Source organism: Amblyomma maculatum, chromosome 1 (genome assembly GCF_055883805.1).
Source record: "Amblyomma maculatum isolate TAMU_Amacu chromosome 1, ASM5588380v1, whole genome shotgun sequence".
In the NCBI taxonomy this organism is placed as follows: Eukaryota; Metazoa; Arthropoda; class Arachnida; order Ixodida; family Ixodidae; genus Amblyomma; species Amblyomma maculatum.
In genome coordinates this window covers 344,672,541-344,698,656 of record NC_139344.1, presented here as the reverse complement: position 1 = coordinate 344,698,656, position 26,116 = coordinate 344,672,541, and the positions used below count along the sequence as shown (strand labels likewise).

The following is a 26,116-nucleotide window of genomic DNA, read 5'->3' as shown; positions in this document are numbered from 1 at the left end:
GAAGCACAAAGTTTTAGCACTTACTTAGGCTTTGCAATGAGCAAAACATCGCTGAGCAGAAACAGGTGGCGCTCTTGGTTCTGGAGTCCCTGCGAAAGAAACAATCGCGCGTGTGTTAATGCGTCAATGCGTCGGAGGACGAAGACGCCAACAAGAAATGCGCACGACTCAGTGAGAATTTACGGCGCGTTTATAGAGCAAGTCATAAATAGGTGGAGTATGAGGCCTACTGCAACTAGCAGCTCGTCCTCAGGAAGATATTTTATGGTTGGCTTACGTGGTTTAATGTCACAAAGAGACTCTGTTTACGGGACGGTGTAGTGAGGTGCTCCGCATAATTTAGACCATCTGGTGTTCCTTAACGCGCACTGACACCGTACACCGTACACAAGTGCTTTTCCGCTTCACCTCCCTCGAAAAAAGGCCGCTGCGGAGAGCGTAATTACCTATGGTTGCTCCTTCTTAAGCTTCTTAGGGTGTAACTGCGAAATGGCCTTTTGAGAGAGTAGTGCTTATGACAACGTAGTACTACAAAGGTGCATATTTACACCCATTCTACTCCCTTCTGGCTGAAACCACATTGGATGGAACGCTTGGAGCTGATCGCGAGTAACGAGGACAACAACAAATGCACCGCGCAGAAGGCGGAATACGTATGTGGTCACACGGCGTACTCATCGAAAGGCGCTTACGATGGAGAACTGGGCCGGCCCGTCCATGATGAAATAGCGCGCGCAGCTGCCGCCGGCCGACCTGCTCCCATCCTGGAACACGGCGGTGCAGTCTTTGCCCGGTGATGCCCTGCGGGGAAGAGGGTTGCGAAAATTAGCAAGAAAGCGTACCCGCCTTAAAGAATCAAAACAGGTTTTCGCTGCGGGAAAGCGAAACGGCGCTCATTCTTGGGCACGGCAGTCAGCGATGAACGCAACGCAATATTACTCACGCACTCACGCAGTAGCAACGTGTGAATCATATTGGGCGAGAAAATCGCGATGAAAGACGTAATGGCGGCGGCGACGCCCTTTCGCATGCAGCGAAAGTGTCATTCTGCAGGTAATATTTCATCTCTCGCTGCCCCATAAAGAAAAAAGAAAAAAGCACGTCTCATTTTCTCGGCAGCTGTAGCGAGACGCTTGTTTTGACTCGAGTATACATTTCGCCTCGGTTTTGGCAGGAATACTAATTACAGACTTCAATATACATACTCAATTTCACTCAAGCACTCCAAATCGCTTTATTTCAAGCAGTACACATTGTTTTTTCCAAAATAATGCATTAGGCAGTGTACACGGGTCACCTCGTGGCATTCTCTTAAGACCACAGATTAATTTAATTCCTTCTTTATGCTGTCCCGGTTTCACCAACCGAACGATGACATGTGTTCCAGCTCTTGCAAGAGGACGGGTAAAGTATTACAGTAAATTGAATTTCAACTACATATCAACGATTAAATTGCAGTCTTTTCGTGCCTCACATGTCCTCGTTGAGCCATCACAGCCATCGTTCAGTTGATGAAACCGAAACAGCACCAAGGAAGAAATAATTATTTAGCCCTCAAAGGCGAATGTCACTAACGCATCATTTGAAAGCAGAAAACAGCAAAATTAAGCGTCTTTAGTCCTTTAAAAATCATTGCCACTGGTGTAGGTACGCATACATCAAGCAAGTATCCCTCACTGATAAAGTAACAGAGTCAATATAACAACATGGTTTATAGCTTTGAAACGATATCTATTAGACTCCGTAATAACATATACGCTGACAGGCCGTGTGTCATAACGCATCGATCGGAAACGGCTACAACGCGAGTAGCGACTCACCGAACGAGCACGTGCGCACAAAGACTCCCTTTGTTGCAAGGATTCATCAATCAACCGATGATTCAATAATGCTCGAGGCCATAGCCACTAAGGCATTCTCTTTCTCCGATCGAACGGAGCGAGAAAGAGGAGGACGAATCCGAAAGAACACGAACGTTTGTAGCGGCGCTGAGCAACAGCCCAGAAGCGAAGATATGACCTGACAGATGTGTGCTTACAGCGAAGCGCTCTCGTGGCCAAACCGCACAGGCACTGGTCGCGCAACCGCGGTTCAATCAAAGCGCTCTGCGAAAACGAAGAGCGCTCGGCAACCATCATCAGCGCAGGCACGGCCATCGTCCGCGAGTCCATCGTCCGCGAGCAACTATGAAATACCGCGCAGCTCTTCGAAAAGAGGCTACAGCGCGGTCGCGATTACGCAAGGGAATCCCGATGCTTGCGGTCAGGTCCGAGCAAAGGCGGTGGTGGCGGCCAACGTTCTGCCCACGGAGCCAAGTGGGCAGCCGCTTCGAAGGACCTGAACGGCCTTCGCCTCCCCTTCTTTCCACCTCCCTATGTTCGTTCTTCCTGGCGGGCGCGCCATTCTCTCCAGCCTGCTTGTCAGCAGACCTCTTTCCATGCGCGCTACAGGTTAGGCAGGCCGCCACCAAAATCGACTCCACGCGCGTGCCACTCGCACACCGCGGCGGAAAAGTGAAAACGCCCGAGGTATTTGCAACTGTTTTTTTTTTTATTTTTGTTTCATTTTAGGTGCACGCCTTCTCAGTTTAGGTTGACACTCATCCCCGAGTCTTTCCGTTCACAAAATGTACGCCAGTAGAACACATGCCGCTGCATTTCTGTTCTCCTAACCGGACCTCATGTTGAACGTACCAGACAACTCATTTCCGCCAAATTATTTTTTTTTCTCTCTCTCTAATTTCGCCCCGAAGGTGCCGGTTGTTGGCGCTTACCCAATCCCGGCTTTAGGAAGCAAGCAATATTGTCCGATATTTTATCGCGCTCCAGTAAATACCAAAGCCTCGATAGCCTACGCACGTCACAGGTTGCACGGATGTCTCGGATGCATACAAATGGTATAACTGCACACAATATAGCTCTGGAAGCCAAATGACCGAAATGGTTAGGGTTTGAAACAATAACTTCGCAAAACCTTAACACCTCAAAATTTGGTTTGACTCTGTACCTCAGTTTTTCCAACGTATAAGAAAACTTGTATTATGATTGACAGTTGCTTCCAAAAATTATTATGAGTCAGATGACTGAAGGAGAGAAGGCTAGAAGGCTGAATATTTTTTTTTAATTAATGCTTCCCGTCACTATGCTACTCTCCGAATTGTACACCCATACTTGTGAAAAATGCAAACAACCCCAGTAAAAGCTAATAGCAACCGATAAAAAAAATATTCTGAGCAGTTCAATTCATAATTATTTAGTATGCAGCATGCAAAAAAAAAAAAAAAAAGCATCGGTACACAGGCAGATCATCTTTTCTTTGCCCGCTCGTGAGGCGAGTGGAACGAATGTGCCCCGTTGTGTAAAGGGACTAACGCGCAACGCCTGCCTAAAGGAACGCCACAGATAAGACTCTGATGTCGATGCGAAAAGCAGTGGAATGGCAGCGGAACGGCGATAATTAACTGACAGATACTCTCTAGGACGAACAAAGCACATGATAGGACTCGCTGCCACATAACGCCAACGACGCTGACACCGATTACTGGAAATGGTTTTCGACAACAGCTGCTGAGACGCGAGTTCCCAGCGTCGGTCAGTGTTCCGATTCCGACAGGGAGATAGGAGAGGTACGGGGAAGCCCGACTGTCGAAGACAAGACGTCTTTCTCTTAGAGAACCTGAAGTCGGAAGCAGGTCAGCGCGCGTATAAAACACGTCGCTACCCCATCGGATACATCAGGGGTCTCAATCAATATCAACAATGCCAGAATTAAAAACAGTAAAATAAAAATCAACCAAAACATCTCTTTCCTAGACCTTCCCATACTTCCTGGAAAAGTAAAGCGGCGCGAGCTGCCCCCTACCTAAGCGCTGGAAGGTCGCCTTCTGAATGGCTCGGTGAGAATTACCACAGTCGCTTATCCTCGAAAGAAAAACAAAAAATGCACACCTGGAGATGAAAGAGGATATGTTGACCGGCGCCTCGCTTTCGAAGGCAGCTGACGTCCATTCGAAGTTCAAGCAGATTAAGGAGCCTAATACCTCTTTTCATTTCCACAATGAACACGACCGTCCGGGGAGGAAGCTTTTCAGTTTATTTCAGTTGGAAAGCCAGTCTGGTGGTAAAGCTGACTCGTGAAGCTAGCACGTGCTTTCGAAACAAAGGCTGGAATGTTTTGGAGTCGGCGGCACGCATCACATAGCTACGGAGGCCGTGTGTCTGGGGACCCCTGGCCTACATCGACGCCTCCTCGAACGCGGACCCCACGGCAAAAACGACAGCGGGCATCCCCGGAGAAAGGACGTTTCCCCAAGGTCGCCCATGGGCGCCCCTCGCGCCCACCCAGCTGTGCCGGCGCTCGCCACACCTGACCCCTCGAGGGAACCTCACGCCAACGCGTGCAGCAGCAGCAGGAGGGGGTGCTGCCAGGCAGGTAGCCCCACCCCCGCCCCTTCCTCAACCACCCCAGCGCGGTAGGGGGACCCCGGCGCCGTAATGGACGGGACGGTCTCGCGCCTTCACGCACCTCTCCTCATCCTCCTCACCCTCGTCGCACCTTTGTTTTGGCGTTCCTCTTCCTCGAAGGCGCGCCGCCTTCGCGGAGCTACATAGTAGGTCCGCGTGGCACGTGCAATTCACGGGAGAAACAAAAACCAGCGACCACCCCCGCCGCCCGTCATCAGTGAAGCCTGCAAACAGGGTCTGAGCGGTGAAAATGATCGGCATCTCTGCCACCCCCCACTTTCATTATAGTGGCGGCGAACTTTGAGCACGAGAGGGACCAAGAGCGCCCAGAAGTGCATGAGTGGGAGCGCGTGTTCTTCCGCAATTACAAGGCACCCCCCGAGAGGGCGCCCAGAAATGGCGCTTCTAAGAAGGCCCATAAGCGCAGAGCTGTATCGTACGCACCCACGCGCGCTGTCGTAAACGCTCCGAGCCTCAGGAAACAATAAATGTGTGGCGCCGTCTTCATTGCTCAGGTCCCCGCGTGCAAATACCTGGGCGTAGCGACTGACTCCAAGCTTGGAACAACGCAATAAATAAATAAAAACCCGCTTGACAATGGCATCAGGACGGGATAACACGGCAGGGGTGGCTTTGCTCCTTCCTTTGTGTTGGTTGCAGTTAAATATGTATCCAACTGTAAGTAAGGAACCAAGCCGACTGTTAGCGCAATATACTACAGAAAGACGAATCGCTTGCTATCCGAAACCGCATCCGCAATAGCTGTGACACCCTTCCTCCATGGTGACACCCAGTCCGCTGTGCTACTCAGAGGAGGATGAGGAGGAGGAAAAAACTTTATTTCAATAAAAAAAAAAATGCAAACACTCCCAGGAGGACCTCTTAGTCCAGGAACCCTCTGGCTGTTCCTTCTAGCTTAGCCCACTTGACCAGCTGCAACTGATCTGAAGGTTGCATGGCTAGAAGAGCAGCCTCCTATAGGAGGAGGGGGTGGGGTGTTTGACGGTCCGTTATATATTAATGTTCTACAGCTGAGAGTGAGCGCTGTGTGTGTGTGTGTGTGGGGGGGGGGGGGGGGGGTATGGGGCTGCCCAACAACTACGATGGCAAGTTCACCCCAGAAGTCATGTAGTCATATATCAGCGCGGGACAACAACCTCGTTGTACTCACATGTCTGTGACGGACTTTGATTTCCCGGACAGCGCTCTATGAAGCTTAGAAGCCGCTGCTGACTTTGTACGGAGCAGCCCTTTCCGCTGAAAAGAACAGAGGAAAACAGGGTCATGTCAAAATGTCACAAATTAGCATACATACAAGCATCTAAGGCTTAAAGAAGCTAACCATCTGTAAGGCGCGAACGAAACGACAAAACCGGAAACCAGTGAATTACGAATGTTCATAAAGCGGATTCGTAACAGGCCTTTGCTACATACGGTGATCAGCGAAAAATAAAAAATAAGAATTCGCAAAGAAAAACAGAAACGTGACCTTCGGCGGCGCGTGCCGTCATAGACGAGGCACGCGCGAAAGACCGGAAGAGACGTCGTAGTACCAGGAGAAGCCCAAGACGGCCCAGCTGCCCATTGGAAAGAAAGAAGCTCGGCAGGAACGCCGGTAACACTCCTTTTCCGCGAAACCACGCGGGGTGGTCCTGAGAGGCCGGCACGTAGTATATAGTACACACACCGCGAAGCATCTCCGCCTGGTGACGCATTCGAACGGCTGCTTTTTTACGCGGTGAACTACAAACACCTCGCCTTGGGCGGTAGCCGCCACAGACCGCGGATGCCTCGATACTGGATACCTTATCCATTGGGAAATAAGTAAACAAGCAAAAGCACGGAGAGAACACAATTAAGCGTAGCTGTGCTCCCTCCGAGTTTCTGTTTGTGTTTGCGCAGTTTCGTAAAGGGGGATGAAAGACAGACTCGCCCGACAACATTAAGTTAGATACCTTGTTTCAACCTAGCGCGATGTATAAGTCACATAGCGTGCGGCTCGGACCACACTTGCCGCTCCCCCGGCTTCTGGTGAAGAGTGACGCGCGCATACACTGCCGCCTTGTAATTCAGTGGGCGGTCGTGACAGCCCGCGTTGGAGGTTAAGTAATACCGACGACCATGCCTGAACAAGGTGCACCACCCAGCAAGTGCGTGTTGCGCCTCCCGGCCGGAAGAAGGTGTCATGCCTCATTACGAATTCGTCCGAAGAACAGGAACGTTACAAGCTGCGCGCGACGGGACTCGGCAGTCTCAACGGCTAAACCTGCCCTAAGGATAGCGAAAAGTGCAATTAACGTCGATGTTAAGAGGTTTTGGCGCGCTAGACTAAGCATCATACGGAGAACAGTGCGAACTAGGACATGTACACGTAAGATTAAGAAATATAGTAGACGAACACAGCGCTGACTAACAACTGAACTCGTATTCCCGTGCTATCGAATATAAATTGTGACGCCAGGCTAAAAAATGTAAACACTGGGATGTTTTGTGTGTGTGCGGTGCTTGCATTTCGAATTTATACATGATGACATGGAAATAAATGTTCAGTTAGCGTTATGTCGGTCTTTTTATTTCTGTGTCTTCGTTCGCGGTGTTCCCTTCATTACACGTCGTGCACCAGAACTATCTACGCAAGTCAAGGGATAAGTTCATTCGACGCCGATGCCACTGAATCTTTCAGTGTAGAAGACGTGCACGGCGTAAAACATTACTTCAGTCCTTCCAGAATACACACAATCTGCACTCCACTTCCACGACTGCGAAAAAAAAAAAAAAAAAAAAAGAATGGATGGGGTGGGGAAGGAATTCGGCCCACTTACCGGCGACAGTGGGTCGCGATCGTGAAGCCGGAGGTTGTCACTGGGGAAAAGGTCCTGAATCCGGTCGAGATCTGTTTCTTCCTTGCTGGAGTCGCTCCTTCTCACCATCTGCGCCATGCAGATATGAAAAGGAAGCAAGAGAAAAATTAATGTTCACTTCGGAAACTTCGCATAAAGCAAGTATTCTCGCGCGCTTTCAAAATGCACAAGATCGGCCAGCTAAACCACCAGGTGACAAACTGACTGAAATTCCACACTTTGGGCACGTGCGAAAAATAGGCAAAACCACCTGAAACGAAACATTCGCGCGGCACGAATGTTGCTTGGTCGTCGGGACTCACACCAGATTTGGAATCTTGTCTCGGGTATACGTTACAAGTATCAGACTAGTGTAGCAAATATGTCCACATCAGCGACACTCCCAAAGCCACACCTTGGAACAGTGCGGCGCAGCTTCTCTCTGTATTCAGCACTGAAAGCTTATTCCGTAATGATATGAACTCGCAACGTCCTTTTGCAAGCGTACCAGAAATATTTCTTGCAGGTTGCAGCCGGCGAAAGCACTTTCGTCACACAGAGCCATGGGTTACGTACCCTGTTTTGCACAGCGGAGATTAAAAATGAGCCGCCATCGATGAGTGTTCTGAGCTGGTATGCCGTATATTTATAAACAATGAAAGCGATAAAGGCTGCATACGCAAAAAGTGATAAAGAGCGATAGCAAGCATGCAGCGAATCACGCTAACAATAACAGATGCGTCCTTTCCCGCTACATCTGCAGCGCTAGGTCAGCATGTCGTTATCAGATTTTATCTGATCGCTTTTTAAGTTACTCAAACCAAAGCTCCTCGCAACAGTCCAGGCAGATTCCCACGAAACTCCAATCAAAGTTTCACAAACCAGGAAAACTATCGCTGATCGACCTAGCGCATGCATTAAATAATGGAAAAGTGATGCAAAATTGCTCAATTCAGTGCTCAATTAAGACCCTGTTCTAGAATTTAATTGGGCTTCAATTATGAATGTGAACTGTAGGAATTTAAAAGAGAAAGACAAACCTCTAGCTCAAAATTAGGGTTGCTGCAGGACCAATTAACGATTTGGTTTGGTTGGTTTGTGGGGTTTAACGTCCCAAAGCGGCTCAGGCTATGAAAGACTGCGTAGTGGAGGGCACCGGAAATTTCGAATAGCCGGAGTTCACTGACATCGCACAGCACACGGGCGCCTTGCTTTTCGCCTCCATCGAAAAGTGGCCGCCGAGGCCGGGATTCGATCCCGCATCCTTGGGCACAGTAGTTGAGCGCCGTAACCACTGCGCCAACCCGGCGGGACTGATGTTGATTACAGCCAAATAGACGAGCTGAGCTAGCATTATAAGATTACTTCTACTGCATAAATATTGTAGATCGAGACACAAAAGGAAACAAATTTGTCATATCAAGAAAAGTTTCCACGTGAAACTCCAAATGCTAATAAGTAATTCGGACACGCATCGACGCATGCAGTAAATACTTAGGTTATTATCGCATTGAGATTGTTTCCTTGTACCGAATATTTATATACCGAAATGATAAACTTTAGAGCTCCGGGAGGGCGCTGTTTCCACAAACTTACACACAAAACGCGGCAATTCAATCCACTCCCGATACAGCTGTGCCACATTAATTTGATTGGCGGACTTAGTGATTATGCAACGTTCATGCGCGCAAAGAAATATGTTCACGTATAAGTTTTACGTCCCAAAGCGACTCAGGCTATGAGAGACGCCGCATAGTGGAGGACTCCAAGAATTTTGACCACCTGGGTTTCTTTAACATGCGCTGAGAGCACACGGGCACCTTGCTTTTCGCCTCCATCGACAAGCTGCCGCCGCAGCTGGGATTCGATCCCGCATCCTTGGGCGCAGGAGTCGAGCGCCCTAACCACTCGACCATCACGGCAGGGCCAAGGAGGAGGAAAAGTACGAAGCGATACTTTGAAACCTGCAATATTAGCGACATCGCTAATTTTCGGTCGGTGTGTTCAAAGAAACAGTGCAGAAGACGAAAACTTGTTATCTTGGGAACTAGGCGCCAAGATCGAATGAGGCGGCCACGAGGTCTGAAGCTGCACTTATAAGTCCAAAACGCCTCCACTGCAATTTCCAATCACAATGTGGGATCTCCCCAAAACTATGCGCTCAATGCGACGGAAAGACCAGTACACAGCCTTTAACAACTACTAAACGTTCCCAACACAAAGCTTGCTCGCGAATGCTTCGGCGCGCAACGCTGCGTGCCGCCAATCAGGACAACGACCCCTTCGAGAATCGCCAGAGTTCGCTCTCGCGCACGCCAGGGAAGTACAAAACGCGCGCAACCCCGAAAAGCCGCTTACCGTTAAACCCTCGCCTAAACTCGTGGCGTACGCGGGCATGCAAAGAAAGAAAAGGAAAGAAGCGGTTTGTGCGGCACGAGCCCTGCACGCTTCGGTCCTTCCATCCTGAACAGTGTTCGCTGTAGGAACAGAGAGAAAGTATAGCGTCATCACCTGCGCACGCGCGCGTCCACGTACGAAACAGCTGTGCTCGTTCGCGCATGCGCAGATGATTTGGTTTGGCTTCAAAGCAGCTGATGGCCACACGAACTGACGAGCAGAATCTCGAAATGATGCTTATTATATATAGGCCACTACATTTTTATCTGAATGTACGAACTGCGATAACTAAGGGCAAGATCGAAACAGCTGCTGCGTCACGCATTCATGGGAGCCTAGTTGGACTATGCTATGCTGCTACGTCACGCATTCCGCCGATTTGTTTCGGCCTTGCCCTTAGTTATTGCAGTTCGTACATTCAGATAAGAAAGTAGTGGCCAATATATAATAAGCCTCATTTCAAGATTCTGCTCGCCAGTCCATGTGACCATCAGCTGCTTTGAAGCCAAGCCAATAAAGCAAATCATCTGCGCATGCGCGAACGAGCCCACTTAATTAGCAGTGGCAAATATTATAAACCTCATTTCGAGATTCCGTTAGTTCGTGCAGAAGTAGGCTCTCTAGTAAAAGCTGGTGTGGGGGCCATCAGGTGCTCTTTCAGCAACGCCAATCAAGCGAACCGTCTACGCATGCGCGAACGAGCACAGCTGCATGCGGGACCGTATACTTGCGTGCCGCCGTACACGGGCACTCGGTCCTCCGCGAGTCCCCTGGTCAATCGCGTGTCACTCTTTCTTCGACATTCCTGGCTATCGACCGTGACGCATCGACTCAAGCTAAGCCGAGGTAACGGCGAATCGCAGACAGTTCAGCGCGCGACACGTCGCTCAGCGATTAGAAGAGCGACAGGCGTGCGACACGGTCACAAAGAACGAGCACCTGTCGCCTCTGAGCGATTTGTGAAGTTGGCACGCGACGACGCGCGCACCAACGCATGCACCGGTGGCAAAGAAACCCAAGCCATCGTCGATAATCCCTTCGCGACCGAAACCTTAAACTTTCAAATCGCGCTAGACTGCAGAGTTGAGCGAGGGGGCGTCTCATCGCTGCCGGAAAAAAAATTAGACATGTAACGAACTTCAGTTGGTAGTTCATCGCTGTAATTGTATTCGAGGATCTACGCAACAAGAGCGGATAACATTATATACGGGGCAATTTATTTCGTCATGCACAGAAAAGAATACAAAACCGAAGTGATTTCATTGCTTAATCTTCAACATCACGACAGGCTTAAAATTACGGACCAGCCAGCGTTGAAAGTGGGCATAGGCTTCAGTCCTACCGGACTTTGAGCTTTCCCCGCCATCTCGAGCTGCGTTTAACCATTGCGTGGGAATCGAAAACTTATCACCAGCTATTCGCCCTTGGGACACTGTTCGAAAGTGATAAATGAATTGCAACCCGCGCGGCGAGTTTTGAAAATGGGAAGCGGCGATTATTCAGGCATGCACTGGTTGAAAACATGTTGCCATGTTCGTAGAAGCGGCAGTGTTTACAAGCGGCGCCTCACACCTCATGCTAACACGGAACTTCAGCAGCTAGATTCCCAAAAAGTGGCCGTCTTTGTACTCGTTTCGGATTGCGTATGAAGCCAGTGAAGAAGCCCGCGTCTCGTCTCTTGACAATAGCGCGAAACAAAACAGTACCGCGTCGAAGCGGCTGGGCGAAGATGAGAAGACGCGACAGGGCAGCGGGAAACGCCGACCACAACAACAACGTATCTCACCGTCGTCACCGGCATCTGAGCGCTCCAGAGGATGCGATGGCACAACCACGCCATGCAAGACATCGTCGCTCGAAGGCCCGAAGGCCGAGCCCGTTTGGCTCCGTTCCTCTTCAAAAACGAATGGGCGTCAGAAAAGCGCGCAGTTCGAACGAGGAAAAGCGCAGTCGAAACTGTCGCCCATTACACCGCTTTCAAACATGGCGCTCGAGACACAGCTTTAGTGACAGCAGAAGCAAAACTGATTGATGGCGCTGGCCAACAAACTGTCCGCTGGTCTGACGTCAGAGGAAGCGGTGTGATGATGGGTAGCGGAAATGGCAATTGACCAATCGGCTACCGAACGATACTTTGGGAAGTAGTTGATTTATCTGTTCACATCACGAGCCAGATAAGAGTGGCGTCCGTGCTCCGTTCATCAGTAAGGCTGGGAAAATTATCATCACTCGTGGGAATCCGTCTTTCGAGGCTGCATAATATGCGTCCCGATACCGAGCTCAATATTCGGTCGAAGAAGTGCGTTTGCTTTATTTTGGTGACAATGTCAGGAGAAGCACCATGATGTGCGCACTGTGATGCACACGGGCGCTTGTCGAGTAGTTTATTGACCCATGCATTCTTTCGCCGCGCCTAGTGCGTATACCGATCTGTAAAAGATGCGTTATTGTTTTGTTCTTTTTTTGGGGGGAATTCGCATTGTGTATTTCAATTCCTCAGAGTGTGTCTGTGTGAGGGAGAATGAAGAGATTTCAACATGTTGCAATCCATCGCAATAAAGCCGCATCGATTTTCTATCAGCATTAGAACTGAATGCTGTCAATTCGAAAAAAAAAAAGGCGGGATACGCCCCCTTCACGAACTCAGGCACTGTTTCTTTTTCATGCATAATTATTATTTACACAAAAGGACCGTCTTTAACCAAGTCGAACTGATATGACTCGTTTGCCTAGGACTATCGTATCTATAGAATTCGCGACCCAGCAGTCGCATGTTTGATAACGTACTAATCACCCCAATTCTCATTTCGGCGCAATTAATTCACGTTAAATCATTGCATGTCATCACGACGTTTCATTCACGTTCGGAGTTTATAATCGCATTCTTTCTGCTGTTTTATTCACCGGCAATTGCGTGTGACGTCACAACCTTTTCGACAGATCAAGGATTTCTCGACCCGTTGTACGGGACCGCAAACGATGTCGCGTTAGAGCCGCTGGCCGCGTGCCCCGCCCCCTAGAGATACCTATGACCCGATCCGCATTACGCTGCCCGTACGGCGTCGATTGCACCCAGTGAGAAACGGCCGTATACTTCCCAGCTAACATCGCCGCCACCGCCACTGTTCGACGCGAAATCTAGTCCGCGGGACAATGGCCCCACAAGTACGCAAGTGTGGCCGGAGGAGGGGGACTCAAATTACGTAACAGCGCCCCACCGGGAGAGCAATGGGTCCATGCCGCTGCTGTTGAATGCGCGTGAGAACGAGCGATATATCGCAGGGGCACAACAGCAGCACTGTGGAGCCCATTACGCGCGTATGGCTTTTCCTACGTTCTAAGACTTGCGCCCTTTCTCTCTCTCTCTCAGCAGACTCATTCGCGCGCCTATCAGTTCTTCCTTTGTTTTGCATTCCCACATCCATTAGTGGTTAGAATTATTACACTCACGCGAACAGCGCGAAAGTGCCGGCGCGCGCTCTCACTTTCACGCGTCTACTGGCAGCGGTCGGAAAGCAGCTGTGTAGGCTCGGTGCGGAGTAGGGTGATAGACTGGGAGTGTACCGCAAGTGCTGGTCGCTCACGCCGAAAGTGTGCGTTGGAAATAGACGGCAGGGCAGAGGGCAGTTTAAAAGCGAACAGGGTCATATGCGGCGCGCGCTGCGGGCGCCCCCCGCTCGTGGAGACGCGCGTTTCTGTATTTCTCGCTAACCAGATTGTATCCCAAAGGTTCCATTCGCACACATTCCGAATGCGTCGTTTGACTTTTTTTTTTTTTTAATTTCCGCCCAACTCCCGTGTGAAGTTTACCGCGATTCCTCTCCTTCTGCTAGCGCGTGTGTAACCGCTTCGCGGACGCGCCGTAAAGATCCCGAGAAGGTCTCGTAATTCCCCACCACCACTCGAGGCATGTGTGCACGCGCCTAGCCGAATGCGGGTCGTCTTCCCCGAACTGCCGCTACTAATTTGTGATTTAGTTTCTTCGCACACACCTCTCTCTCGCTTTTTGCACTCTAACCCTTTAGTTGTTCTTTTTATTTTATTTTTTTTTCGTCACGTGTTCTCTCAAGCCATCGGAAGTCAGGTGAACCTTCGATCGTACGGCAAGATCACAAGCACAAACGTGGCTGCCGCGATGCGGCGCTGACAGCCAAATTGCAGTCTTCGTGATCACAGAGAGAGGCGGTTAGTAATAAAAGAAACGAATAAGGTGCGGCAGTACAGGGAGAGGCCACTTCAAAACTCTTCCGGTGGTTCTTAAGCTGAAACTCTACTACGTTGGCCTCCTCTCCCTTTGCCCCGCTTCTCTCTCTGACCTCGGCGCCCGGTCGCGCAATCCTGCTAGGGGAAGCCCCGCGACAGACTCGCAGGCACAGCGATTAGCCAACAACCTGACGAAGGAACAGTTCTGACAGATGCTCTATACAGTGAACGCTTGCCGTACCCTCGGCATTTGGAATTTTCGACTGAGGGTATATTTTCTTTACTGCACCGCGCCCAACAGCGCGTAATGTAGCTGCTTGTTAAACTACTTATGAGCGCTCATAAGTAGTTTAAGCAGCAATTTGTTGCCCGCTTGCGCACACAAGCCATCTTGCAAAGAAGTAGGGAGCTGATCGAGGCGTCCATGCTTCATAAGGCGATGTCCTGAGCAGTCGGGAATACAGATACTGCAGTGCTAGCATACAAACAGGACGAGTACAGGCCGCCTTAGGAAGGACGTTATTACGTAATAACGTCAATTTACTCCAGTGAGTAAGCCCCGCCATCAATACTGTTACAAGCGGTGCGACCAGCGTCTGCAATAGGTATGTGTGGTTTTAGCTCTTTGCGATTTAATGAGTTCGCGTAGCCAGGGAGGAGTTTGTGTCAGAACACCCCCAATTTTTTCGGAGCACTGCACCCCCCCCCCCCTACTCTCCCTCTTCCTTTCGACCTTTTTTTTTTTTTCTCGCCCCTAGTTTCTTATGCCGACGGCGTATAACGCCCCCCCCCCACCCCCCCCCCCCCCACCCCCCACCCCGCTAAAAATATTTCTGGCTACGCTACTGTCTTGACACAAGCGCTGCTAATGTTCGCGGAAATAATTACCGTGCTTCGCTGTGCAAGCTACGTCAGCAGATTTGCTTCAATTTCTACCTTGAATAAAGAAAATCCTGCCCGACTGCCTCTCGTGAACACAGCAGGTTGTCTACACTGTACAAGTGTGCTTCGATACACTTCAGTATATATGGAGGCTAGCTTTCCAACCAACAATTATAGTTCCCAGAAGCAGATTCTCCCTTAGGCTCGTTCCTACTGCCGAGCCTAATGTGCTTTGATGGCCAGGGGTGGGGGTATGCAAGTCATTCTGGGCGAGTCCTGGAAGGCACGCGCACAATCGATTCGTTATTTTTACAGAACTACAAAGAGCAAGGAGAAAGCGTAATGAACGGCCAAAACCGGTCACGCCCAAGGAGAGAGGCGCAAGACAATCCTCCATCGCCTTCACTTTCTAGGTGCGCATTTTAACCAATTGGACCCTCTAACCGAGCTATCTTGGTCAACTGGAAGCATTCCCAAATTTATGCAGTAAGGGGAACTTGAATCTTTCCTTTTCATCAAAGAATCCGAGAGCGTAGACTGCGAAGGAAACGTTTCGGTTGGAAAACAAGCTTTGCGAAGAAGAAAACTTACAGATTTCCGCTAATCGTCCACTCGAGAATTTTTTCTCAGTTCTGTACTCGGCATTTAAGTTTACCATGTTCGACGTCCGTACTATAGAACACGTGTGCGTTCTGCGAAATCCGGCCAAACCCCAGTCAAATTCTGATGGAGCAATTCCTTGACTAATACCCCTGTCACAGGTGTATTGTCGATGCGCATTGAATCGATGTAGATCGAACTGCCACACGGTGCTCTTCATTGACAATTGAACTCGACCGACACTGACCAATTAAGGTCCACGATTGACCTTCGGAACTTCAAGGGACATTGAGAGCTGCCCCGCACTCAACATAAGGAGAAAAACATCACGAACTTAAAACAAACAAAATATCTCCTGAACTAAATTATGTATACCACCAGTTCATCAACTAGCTTTTCGGGAGTAAAAATGATCGCTATGTAAACGCGCGGTGTTCAGATGTAAACAAACTGACGCTGGTCTAGGGTGTCTAGCTGTTCTTCTGTGGCAGTGGGGCCTGCTGCAGAGTTTCGCTCATGGTTGTTCTTATGTGGCAGTGGGGCCTGCTGCAGAGTTTCGCTCATGTTCGTCTATGAGCGCTCTTTGCGACAACCGAGACCAAGAAGGGCCCCGAAAGTGCTCCTAACGATAGCAACTATACAAACGCGGCGAAGACGACCACCGAGCTGTGGCAGCATCGATGGCGTAAAATGAATGCGGCAACTGCGCATCGTTACTACATCGTTGCTCCACATTATGCCGAGCTGTAAGGTATTTGAATGTCCTCCTCCGAACGAGCTTTCAATTTCTCAGTGCGATATCCGCCTCGTTTGATCCTGCTTCACTTCATATTTCTTACTGGATGTTCTTACCCGTGGCGCCATCTGTCGGATAACACGCTCACTGCTCAATGGTCATTGAAATTGGCCTTGTGGCAGCGGTGCATCTCGACGACCCTCGAAAATTTCGACGGCCTTTGCCTTAATAGGCTTTGGGATTGCCCGTGACAGACGTATAACATATACTTTATCCCCACTGCAACACTGGCAAACCGTGATCCGCTACAGCGGCCGCCAGTGCACACGTGCTGGTTGGTCCCGGTAGGAAAATCGCGCGCGCCGGCGGCCACCACGTGGCCCCATCTGGTGCCCTCAACGGGATCTGCGCATACGCAGAGGTGAATCACTAAAGCGGATCACATTAGCGGATCGCGCTATGCTATGGGTCTAGTTTATGCGAGATGAAGGGTGGCATTAATCATTGCTAAGATTAGGCCAGGCAAAATGAGTGCCCTCCGCAAATGCTAGCCGTAGGCCCCACGCTACATCGCCATGGGTACTGTGGAACACCGCATGCTCATAAATGCAATGCTTTTGAACAGAACCACATAAAGTTAGCAAATGAATCCACGACAACAAAGCCCGAACAAGGGTTAAAGTCACATGACACTAAACGTTTCTCGGACAGTAAAAGAAACGCCTACATCGCGAGCCACTCCGCGGGATCTGGAACCGAAAGTAAAGACCCACTCATGGCCTCGCGTCAGACTTGCGGGAACAGAAAAATGCGTTGTTGTTGTTGTTGTTGTTAGGCTCGCCGTCCACAGGCTGGAAAGAAGAGGCCGGACAAATAGGTGCCAACTGGAAGAGGCATTCCATCAGTCGTAATGCCTCAGAAATCCGGTGCGAAGCTCCGAAAAGCGCGGTCTAAAGTACTCCGGTTTCGCGGCGCGATTACAGGGTTGCAGAGCGAACGCTCGCTCGGTTCGTCTCTCGCCTGTCTCCACTAATTATGGGGCCAGGCGTAATTCGCTTACAGCGAGCGCTGAAAGACTACGATGGAAGCAGCAACAGCTGCAGCCCTGAGGGCGCGAGAGCAGTAGGTGGAATTTGGAAACGAGCAGCATTAAAAAAGCGGGTGCTAACCTGCTCCCCTCCTTTTTCCCTTCTTGCTCTTTCCCACAGACTATACTCCGTTTCATACATCAAGTGCAACACTACCAAAGCTACAGCTCTTGTTTGCGCTCTCCGCATCCGCGATAAAAAATAGTGCCTGCTCTTGACGAGAGAAAATGATAGTTGCTTTGTCTGCAAGCTTAATACATTTTACATTTGCCATCAACTTCATAAAAAGCACCTTTTTTTGGGAGCAAAGGTCGGATTCGGCTAATTTGTATGTTTTTTCATGTCGTTTTTGTTCGTGCCGCGTTTTGCTTTTCCGCAACCTTGCCAGCTGTGCCACCAGATGGCGCTGGCTGTGCCCTCTGCGCTGCGCATCTTTTTGAAAAAATGGTTCTTTGCTGCGCATTTTTTCTATAAGATCCGTTCTGTGAAGATGTCTAAGCATGCGAAGCATGTTATTGCAAACGTGTATGCTCGGAATAGAGCCCGTTTCGGCAGGAACCACTCGCCTACAGAACGAGCGCGTAGTGATACGCCTCCTGTTTTTCTTCTTGCGGACTATTTGCGTAGCCACTGGTTTTGCTGCTGGTGCGGTAGCGAGGAAAAAAAAAAATCAGAAAAACGTGAAAACCTGTAGAGGGCTTTGTCGTTAGCCCTTCCTAATACTCTGCTCCTTGTGATGAACCATGGTAAGGAGTGGGGGTCACAAGTAGAGAGACAGGAGACGAGAGGAATGCGAAGCCGTACAATGCGTGTCACTGCGTTACCAAAGCCAGCTGCTGCCATATACTTGCAGCACGTATAGGAAATATTTTTTTTTTGCACCAGCGACAGTCTGGGTTGCACTCTTTAATTCCAATTTGTTCACTTTCGTTCTCTTGCGTCAGCTTTAGTGACGTTAACTGCACATCACGCTTGTGCAGGAAAAGGCAGTTCCTGTCTTCGAAAACCACTGGAAAAGGGGGGAGGGGGTTTACCCAAGCCTTGGTTCTGCTCCTATTGAGACGTGCGCAAATGGTGATGCGGTTGTTTGTGCTCGAAGACCTGCTCGTCGGTTTGAGCTTTTTGTTGAGACTACGTTTCGACACTTGGCAGCAATAGGGCGCTTGCCGGACTACAGGGTTGCCACCGAGGTGCCTCCATCCTACTAGTGCGACGCTCCGTCACCGTCTCTATTCATCTCTTCCCCCATCCAGAGACGCCGCGAAAGCCCTGACTGGGGTCATCCTCCAAAGGCACTCTTCTCTCCCTGCACCTTTGACAAGCCATCTAAACCCATTCGTGCAACCCTCCTTCCCTGCCCCACTGCCTTTCCAACACAGACGACGCCCAGCACATCTTACTGAGATGCCCAGCCGCCCTTTGTTCCCCTTCGGGTATTCCTCCGCGTGAATTCTCAACCAGTGGGTCAAACCACCTGCGGTTCACGGCCGCGGTGTCTACCTTTCATTTTTGGCATGGATTTTGAAAGCCCGCGTAGTTGGTGGTGGTAGTGGTTATTTATTGAATAATTAAACAAAAGGAAGGAAAAGAATGCTGCCGGCCGCGACAACTGCATGTTATCTAAAATCGGAAGCACCCGAGCTGCGACCGGGGGGAAATCAAAGGAATAGGGAGATAGCGAGGGGAAGTGCCTTTGGTTCTAACTATCGTGTCCCCAAAATCTTAATCAAGTCCCTATCCCGAAACAGAAGAGCCAGGAGCCGACTGAGCCACTTCCTACCGCCTTTTTTTTTTTTTTCTTTTTTCTGCTGCAAATAAACGCTTCCGTGCACATCTTAGCCGAATAAATACACGGCTTGCACGTGACGTCAAGTACGCCGTGGTGGCGAACCACACATACACATTTCCCGGTCAGTGTAGGCCAGTTGACCGGCATTGCGCCTGCTGTGACGTCAGTACACTCACTTGAAGGAGGCACTGGCGTTCCGGATGCTAAATCAGATGATAGAGAACGCAACCTTGTGACCGCCTGCGATTCCTCCGAACGTGAACGTGAAACGCCATGTGGAACGTGACTCGTGAGTTTCAATTCGTACATCATGATAATCGGTTCCACGCGAATCCTATTATGTGTTCTCGAATATGGCGAAAACTTCACGATTCATTTAAAGCGCATGGCGTTGCGTGATTTCATTAAAGCGTCGGTCGTGTAGCAGAAAAAGCTCGCCTCCCTACAGGGCACGTCATTCAAAACTTGGCAGCTCGGTGCCGACGAATTGTGCCCTATTTAGATTATGCTGTGCGACCACGCTCGATTTTGTCCTTATCTTTTTCTCATGAAACAAGAGGTCATCGAAGACACAACAATACGATAAACGATGCTTATCATGGCCTTGACGTCACGAGGTCTGGACACCAACTTCATGTCTCCAGCGTTCGTTCTGTCAGGCATGTGGGGGCTGACTTGCATGGCAAGGGCAAATGTATACTTACGCTTTTTGCCTTCTGCGCCGCCTTGGTGAGGTCGTTGTAGTCTGGATGGTGCTTGGGTGTCGCTGAGGCCAGCTGCGACAGGTACTGCTCATACTGCAGCAGGCGCTCCAACTACGGGAATAAACAAAGAAAACCTATTAGCGGGCAAGGCCGAAAGCGACGCTGTTACGCGAGAAATAATGCAAAACGATATGAGCAGATGTTTTAAAACCAGCGAAGAAACTATTGAACCAATCGTTGCCTAATGTGCGCACTTCGCGCCTCTTGCTTTCGTCATTCATGCAAACAAGGCCGTTTTTACAATTTGCGATTGAACGCCTAATTGAATGATCACCTCTGATACAGCTTCAAAATGCATTAATTTACAGATTATTCATGAGTCAGCGTTTTGTCTTCGCTCTTGAAATTACAATCCGAAGGGGAAATCAACAATTTATTTCGTAATAAAAAGTCGTTTGAGGTCGTTTCAGCTTGCAAAGAAACATTCATTGTCAACGCAAACTCTCCGAGACACGAGCAGAAATATATGCCATGACACTATTCTCAACACAGTGTTGTGATGAAGAGTTATTTTTTTTTTAATTGCTTTTCACTTACTAAAACTGGACGCCTGATTACCGTGGCCCGTTTTTGGTCAACAGACAACTTAGCAGAAACGACCGATTCAAAGTTTAGGAAATCGAGATACTGAGTGTAAATTTCCTATCCAGCCTTTCTTCACGTACTCTGACCTTACGCATTTCTCTCTCTCTCTCTCTCTCTCTCTCGCAGTGCCCGAATACGTTAGCTGTTTAGCTGTGCTGTGCTCGCTCGTTTTATTACGTTAAGGCAGATAACGCTAGCGAGAACGGCTCGAACATAACGGCTCCACGCTCATTGAGATCGACCGCACCGCAAGTTTTGAGGTGACGCATCAGAATTTAAGTACACGCACACTTGACAGCCACAAAGAAAGGTCACTGTGTGGCCGCGCCGGGGTGAAACTCTGCGGCAAGAGATGGTCACGAACGACACGAATGCGTGGCGGTCCCTGTTAATTCGTCCGTCCACACAGCACGCACATGCGCGCGGGCGCGCGCCATCAGAACGCGTTCAGGTGTCCAAGCACGCATCGTCACGCCGTGACCGTCGTCGTCTTCCGGTGTGTATATGAGAAGGCACGAGCTTCGCGCTGCGGCCTCATTTCAGCTAGCCGTTGGAGAGAGCCGCACAAATTCGTGTCGCCCACACGAGGAACGCACACCTCGCCGTAACTGTCCGCGGCTCCAAGCACGTTCGCAGTATGCGGTCCTCACGACAATCTTGTGCAATCAGTGTTCGTTGTCAGCAGCAGTGGCCACACGCCCCCCCCCCCCCCCTCCCTATTTCTTCATCTCCCTTTCCGGATCGCTGAGACGCATTGCCTCCTCATCACTAGCCCCGTTCGTAGTCTTCTCATTGCGGAAGCGACGGCAAAAGTGGCCTTGAGTGCACAATAAAGACACCTCTCTGTGTACCTACACAGGCCGACGCCTGTGGCGTTGGGACAGCGGCGCTTGTTTGCTCCGTGGTCCTTCCTCACACGTTGGCGGTGGTATAACATTGTTCCTCGGGGCAAACACTCGCCAGTGCAAGCCTCTACAAACGAAGGCCTTCTCCTGGTGGCTTGGACAATCATTTGTCGTGCGATGATTTTTATCGCGTGTCGACAAATGGGCTCAGGCTTTTGTTACGCAGTAGCGTGTTGCGGCGCGTACTCTGTTTACCCGCAATCAATGTTCGCTAGGTGGTGCACAAAGGCCGCAAAGGAAAAGGTTCCTTACATTGAAGACGCAAAAAGTGCGCCTCAAAGTATACATATATACTTCTTTCTCTCTGGAAGCATATGTGCTGTGCTGGCCTCGCTTCGACATTTTGCATCCTCCCCGCAACAGTGCACAAGGCGCGCACTGAGCTACCGATGTTGGCAACCTCTGTACGCGGCGCATAAATATATATTATCGCGCCCCACTGCACGACATTGTTATACAGGGCACGTCGCGTACGAATAAGTTTCCTATAAGTCGTATAGGGCCTACTCGATTTTTGTGAACTCGAGTTGCGCTTCTATACCAACTCATCATTAACGTGAAAAGCAATTTTCAGCAGCATTACCAGAGGGTGCATTTTCCGTTATGCGCAAAACGTGCCAGGCAAATAAATTTCATTTCAAGTACAGATATTAACAAATCTTCGAGTCTACGCAATCGCTGTGAAACAAAATGACGGCTACCTACAAAACGGTGATTTGTGAAACTTCTTAATGGAAACTTAAATGTCCTCTTCCACGAAGAGAAGACAATGGTTGCTAGTATCGAGAGATTGAGGCAATGAAGCAACAATTGGAACAAACACCGCGCTGAACAAGCCACTGCTGCAGATTTTGCGGACTAAATGAATGGATACTTTTGCTTGGTCAGAGCGGAGTTACGTCAACGATTCCCATAGCATTTGCACTACTTCGCTGTAATACGCGACTGTATTAGACTGCTTTTTATGAGTACGACTATCGCCTTGTCGTTGTGTCGGCATAGTCACTTGCTGCTTTACCCTTTCTCTCTGGCCGTAGAGAGTAGTGGTATGCTCTGTTATTACAACATCTTACGAAGAAAAGCGAACTATACGGTTAGACGTATAGTAGGTCGCAGAAGCCATAAGTGCGAACTGCGGCGTCATTTGATTTTCATGATTGCTAATTCCGCTTTTATCAGTTCTTCACATTCCATACGCTTCACAACAGCCCATATCGGGCCCCAAGCTCCGAAAGCAGGGCACTATAGCTTCCGCCTATAGTACAGCAGTGTTCGTATTACCAGCTTACGTTAGACGTCGCTCTCGATTTTCCGATACGCTAAGCGCCGGAGGCTGGTCGCGGATAACAACTAACAATTAGGAAGCGGGAGCCGGTTCTCAGGACCCTCTGTGAGTCTTTAAATAGCGACGCACATAACGAAGCCTTCGCTACACAACAGAGCACCGCCCTGCCTGCGGCGCGTTTGGAGGAAAGCTGCATTCGGTCCGGTTAAGGCGATCGCTGCAGTGACGGCCTACATGTCCGACCTATGCGAGGAAGAAAAAATACAACAAAAGCAAAATGAAGGAGATAAAAAAGAGATACCAGAAAAGGAAACTGCGAAACCGCAAGTTGTGTAAAAGGCGCGGAAGCGTAATGGGCGAAACGCGAAGTCGAACGCATGCGTGAAGCTGTTTTTGTTGAAGTCGGAACTGGGTCTTTCCAGGAAGGAAAGGGGAACAAACACGTAGAGATTAGACAGCGCATAACATTGAGCGCGGAAGAACCGTAATCGAAAGAAAGTTCCGTCAAGGAAACCATGTACAGGAATTTGAGCCCATGTAGAGGCGTAATGTGCAGGTACTGTACAAATACAAAGCTATATACGCCCGTTTTTTCTTGCTACTGCTCCCCAAGGTATACATCTCGCTATCTGCTCTCTGTTCAATTTATTTCCGCCTGCCACAGCTCGGGTGCTTAAGAATTTAGATAATGTCACGCTGGGCAACATTCTTTTCTTTCAAAAGAAAAAAACTCCCCCCCCCCCCCCCCCCCTTTTTTTTTTGTTTCAATAAACCACTGTCACCACCAGGCACTCTTAGCCGCTCTGGTCGATTACTGACGGCGGTTGGCTTACTCTTGGCTGAACTGCTCACATTTTGTTACGAGCACGCGTACTGCATGGTCTACTCTCAATAGCGAGCCACTCATTGTATCCACTTCTGCAACGCTTTTACATGCGTAACTTTTTTGTAAGTCAGGTGAAATCGGGAGCCACGACATCCAGCTCGCAAGGTACGCAGCTGGATCAGCTGAAAAAATTGTTCCATTGCAAACACAGTCAGCCTTCGCATACACCACGACTGCATTTTCCACGTCGGGCCGTTCCCCATAGCAAGGTGTTTCGATTTCATAAAGGAAGCTTACTAAAGGTAGATTAATCACAGCCGGCTTTATTTCAGTGTAAGACTGCAAACGACGTAGGTTATAGTCCAAATTCCGGGACCCATACCCATGAAAAAAAACGGCGACGAAGTAAGCCTAGTCGTAACAGCCGACGCTACCCCTTTCAGTCGCAGGGAGTGCGAATTTTCGCAAATTTCGAATAGCGAATCGAATATCCTCGTATTCAATCATTCGAACGGATCAAATGGTGTATTTTGAAAATTATTCGAACCGTATTGTATATGTTATGAACTTTTTGAATACTTTTCGAATGGGAACGAGGTTCAAATATGAGGTCCAACGAATAGTATTTTCATTCCAGGATTGTTCGAAAAACAGGGCCCACAACAAAGTTGCTTGCCATCCTGAAAAAGGCTTTGACTGTCGCTACGCGGTCCACAATTCGCGTAACAGCAAGTATAACACTCATACATAACTTCTTCACACATTCATACGTATGCATATGCATGGCGCTTCACACAAAAGCTCGTTTTGCCCTATTATTCTCGCAAGTAGCGAATATCAGCACAAATATCCGTACTATCACTATTTCATTCGCCAGGAATGCTGCATTATTCGTATTTAACTCGATTGCGGAGGTACAGTATTCGTATTCGATTAGGTTCGGAAAAGGTAGTACTCGCACGCCTCTACCCTCTAGTCCTGCAAGCTCGACAGGGAACGCGTAATACGTATACGAGCACATCCGAAGCCCCGCATCCTCTCGCTCCGCGATCTGGCTACAACTCCACACGGCGCGAACTGGAAAAAGTCAGGGTCATCGCTTCCAGGAACGCAAGCGCCTCGAGATATCCGTGCGTCATTGGAGGCGTCGCCAGCGTCGCGTTCGCTGGCTTACGAGAAAGGCGAAAGCCACAACCGGAGCGCTGTTCGTCGATGTGGAAAGCTATGTTGGCTCGCGGATTCTAGTGCGCTGACTTGCGTCCCGCAGTCGAGGCGATCGTTCCTTAAATTTAAAAATATATCACAATAGAGAGGAAGATGACTCCTACAATCTCCTCAGACACCCATTCTCCCTATTATTTTCTAACAGTGGGGACAGCTATTATGGTGACGAGGTTTGATGGTCTACCACCTTTGTGCGGGCCAAACTAACCCGAAGTACTAATCTGACTTGAACCTTTTCAGCTGGTGCCCTCCTAGCTGGCATGCGATTGGTGTTACTGCCATGAAATCGAAATTTACGCAGACATTCCAAGCGAGAAAAATATTTTCTTCAAGCATATTGCAACTCGTAGTGAAGCCGCGACTTGTATATCTTTTCATGTAAACACTCTGTTGATAAAACAAATGTTCAAGCCGAACCCATGCAGATGACTATAAGGTACCACTATGGTATCGCGTGCAATTGCACAAGATCCTCTGTACCCCGTATGACAAAGCTGTTTCCAGCACTATACGATAGATAAGGGCGGCCTGAGCCAATAATGAACGAGTGAATTATATTATTTTTGTGTCCCTTTGGGCCATCGACTCTGTTCAGCGCGCTATTCTGATTGGTCTGCACCGCATTTATCAGACGGTGGTACTGCAAACAGCCCGACGGCGTGTAAGCGCTTTGATTTCCACGTCCTCTTCGAGGTGGTCGCACAGTTTTCTCTCTCATAGACTCCAGGGAGGGGCCGGGGTGGTGTGTGCGTGTGCGTGTGTGGAAAGGGGGGAGGGGGGGGGGGGGGCTTAGAACTAATCTCGCCTTTTCTCAAAAACCGGTGCGTCTAGACGCGGTCGCCGTGTCGGCAAGCCGGAAGGCATCGGCGAAGAAAGCGAACGGCAAAGAAGGCTTCGCCGCCGCCGTTCGGGACGCGGTTAGCGGAGGCGACAGATTCGACACAAGCCCGCACTCAAAGGACGCCGCCGGCGCGGCGACAAGTCGTAGTAGAAGCCGGGAGAGCCGGCTCGTTATTCTAGTCGTAAGTGGCGCCCCAAGGCCGACAGGTAAGCACGATAGGTAAGCACTGTTCTGGGGACGCTCAGCCCCCTTCTCTCGGTTCAGGTGCCGCAATCCGCCGACTCCAAGACATGAATGGGGGAACATGGCTTCCATAATGGGACGGAACCGACCCCAGCAAAGAAGCCAAGTGCCCGCGCTCAGCCATTTGGGGAAGACAAGTTGAGTTTTCAGACGAAAAGGGAGACGTATCCGATGCTCGAACGGGTGTAAAGTCGGTCTGCGAGAATTAGTAAAGACTCTTCTCATTCGTCATCCTTCTAACAGGCTTCCGAAACACAGCCGGCAGGCAGCAAAGGAGTCGCCGTCCACAAGGGTTCAACGTGCACGATGACAAGGGTGCACTGAAGCAAGCAGCAGATGAATAAGGGCCAAATAGGGGTCATGCTTTCGAAAGCGAAACGACAACCCCACGTGGCTGCTTCTTTCCTTCTGGCATCTGACTTTCTGGCACCGCCTTTATCCGTCA

At 49.6% G+C, this 26,116-nt stretch overlaps 1 protein-coding gene across 1 annotated transcript in view; it reads right to left on the bottom strand.

The window, feature by feature from the left end:
• The window catches only part of LOC146207648 (uncharacterized), a 629,022-nt gene that overhangs the window by 26,936 nt on the left and 575,970 nt on the right, over positions 1 to 26,116 (bottom strand). Inside the window, exons 8-12 of the mRNA XM_084589405.1 lie at positions 19,703 to 19,813; positions 7,286 to 7,393; positions 5,635 to 5,720; positions 693 to 801; positions 25 to 89 (exon numbers count right to left, since the gene is read on the bottom strand). Coding sequence (XP_084445531.1) covers positions 25 to 89; positions 693 to 801; positions 5,635 to 5,720; positions 7,286 to 7,393; positions 19,703 to 19,813 — 479 coding nt within the window. The remainder of the gene's footprint in view (positions 1 to 24; positions 90 to 692; positions 802 to 5,634; positions 5,721 to 7,285; positions 7,394 to 19,702; positions 19,814 to 26,116) is intronic.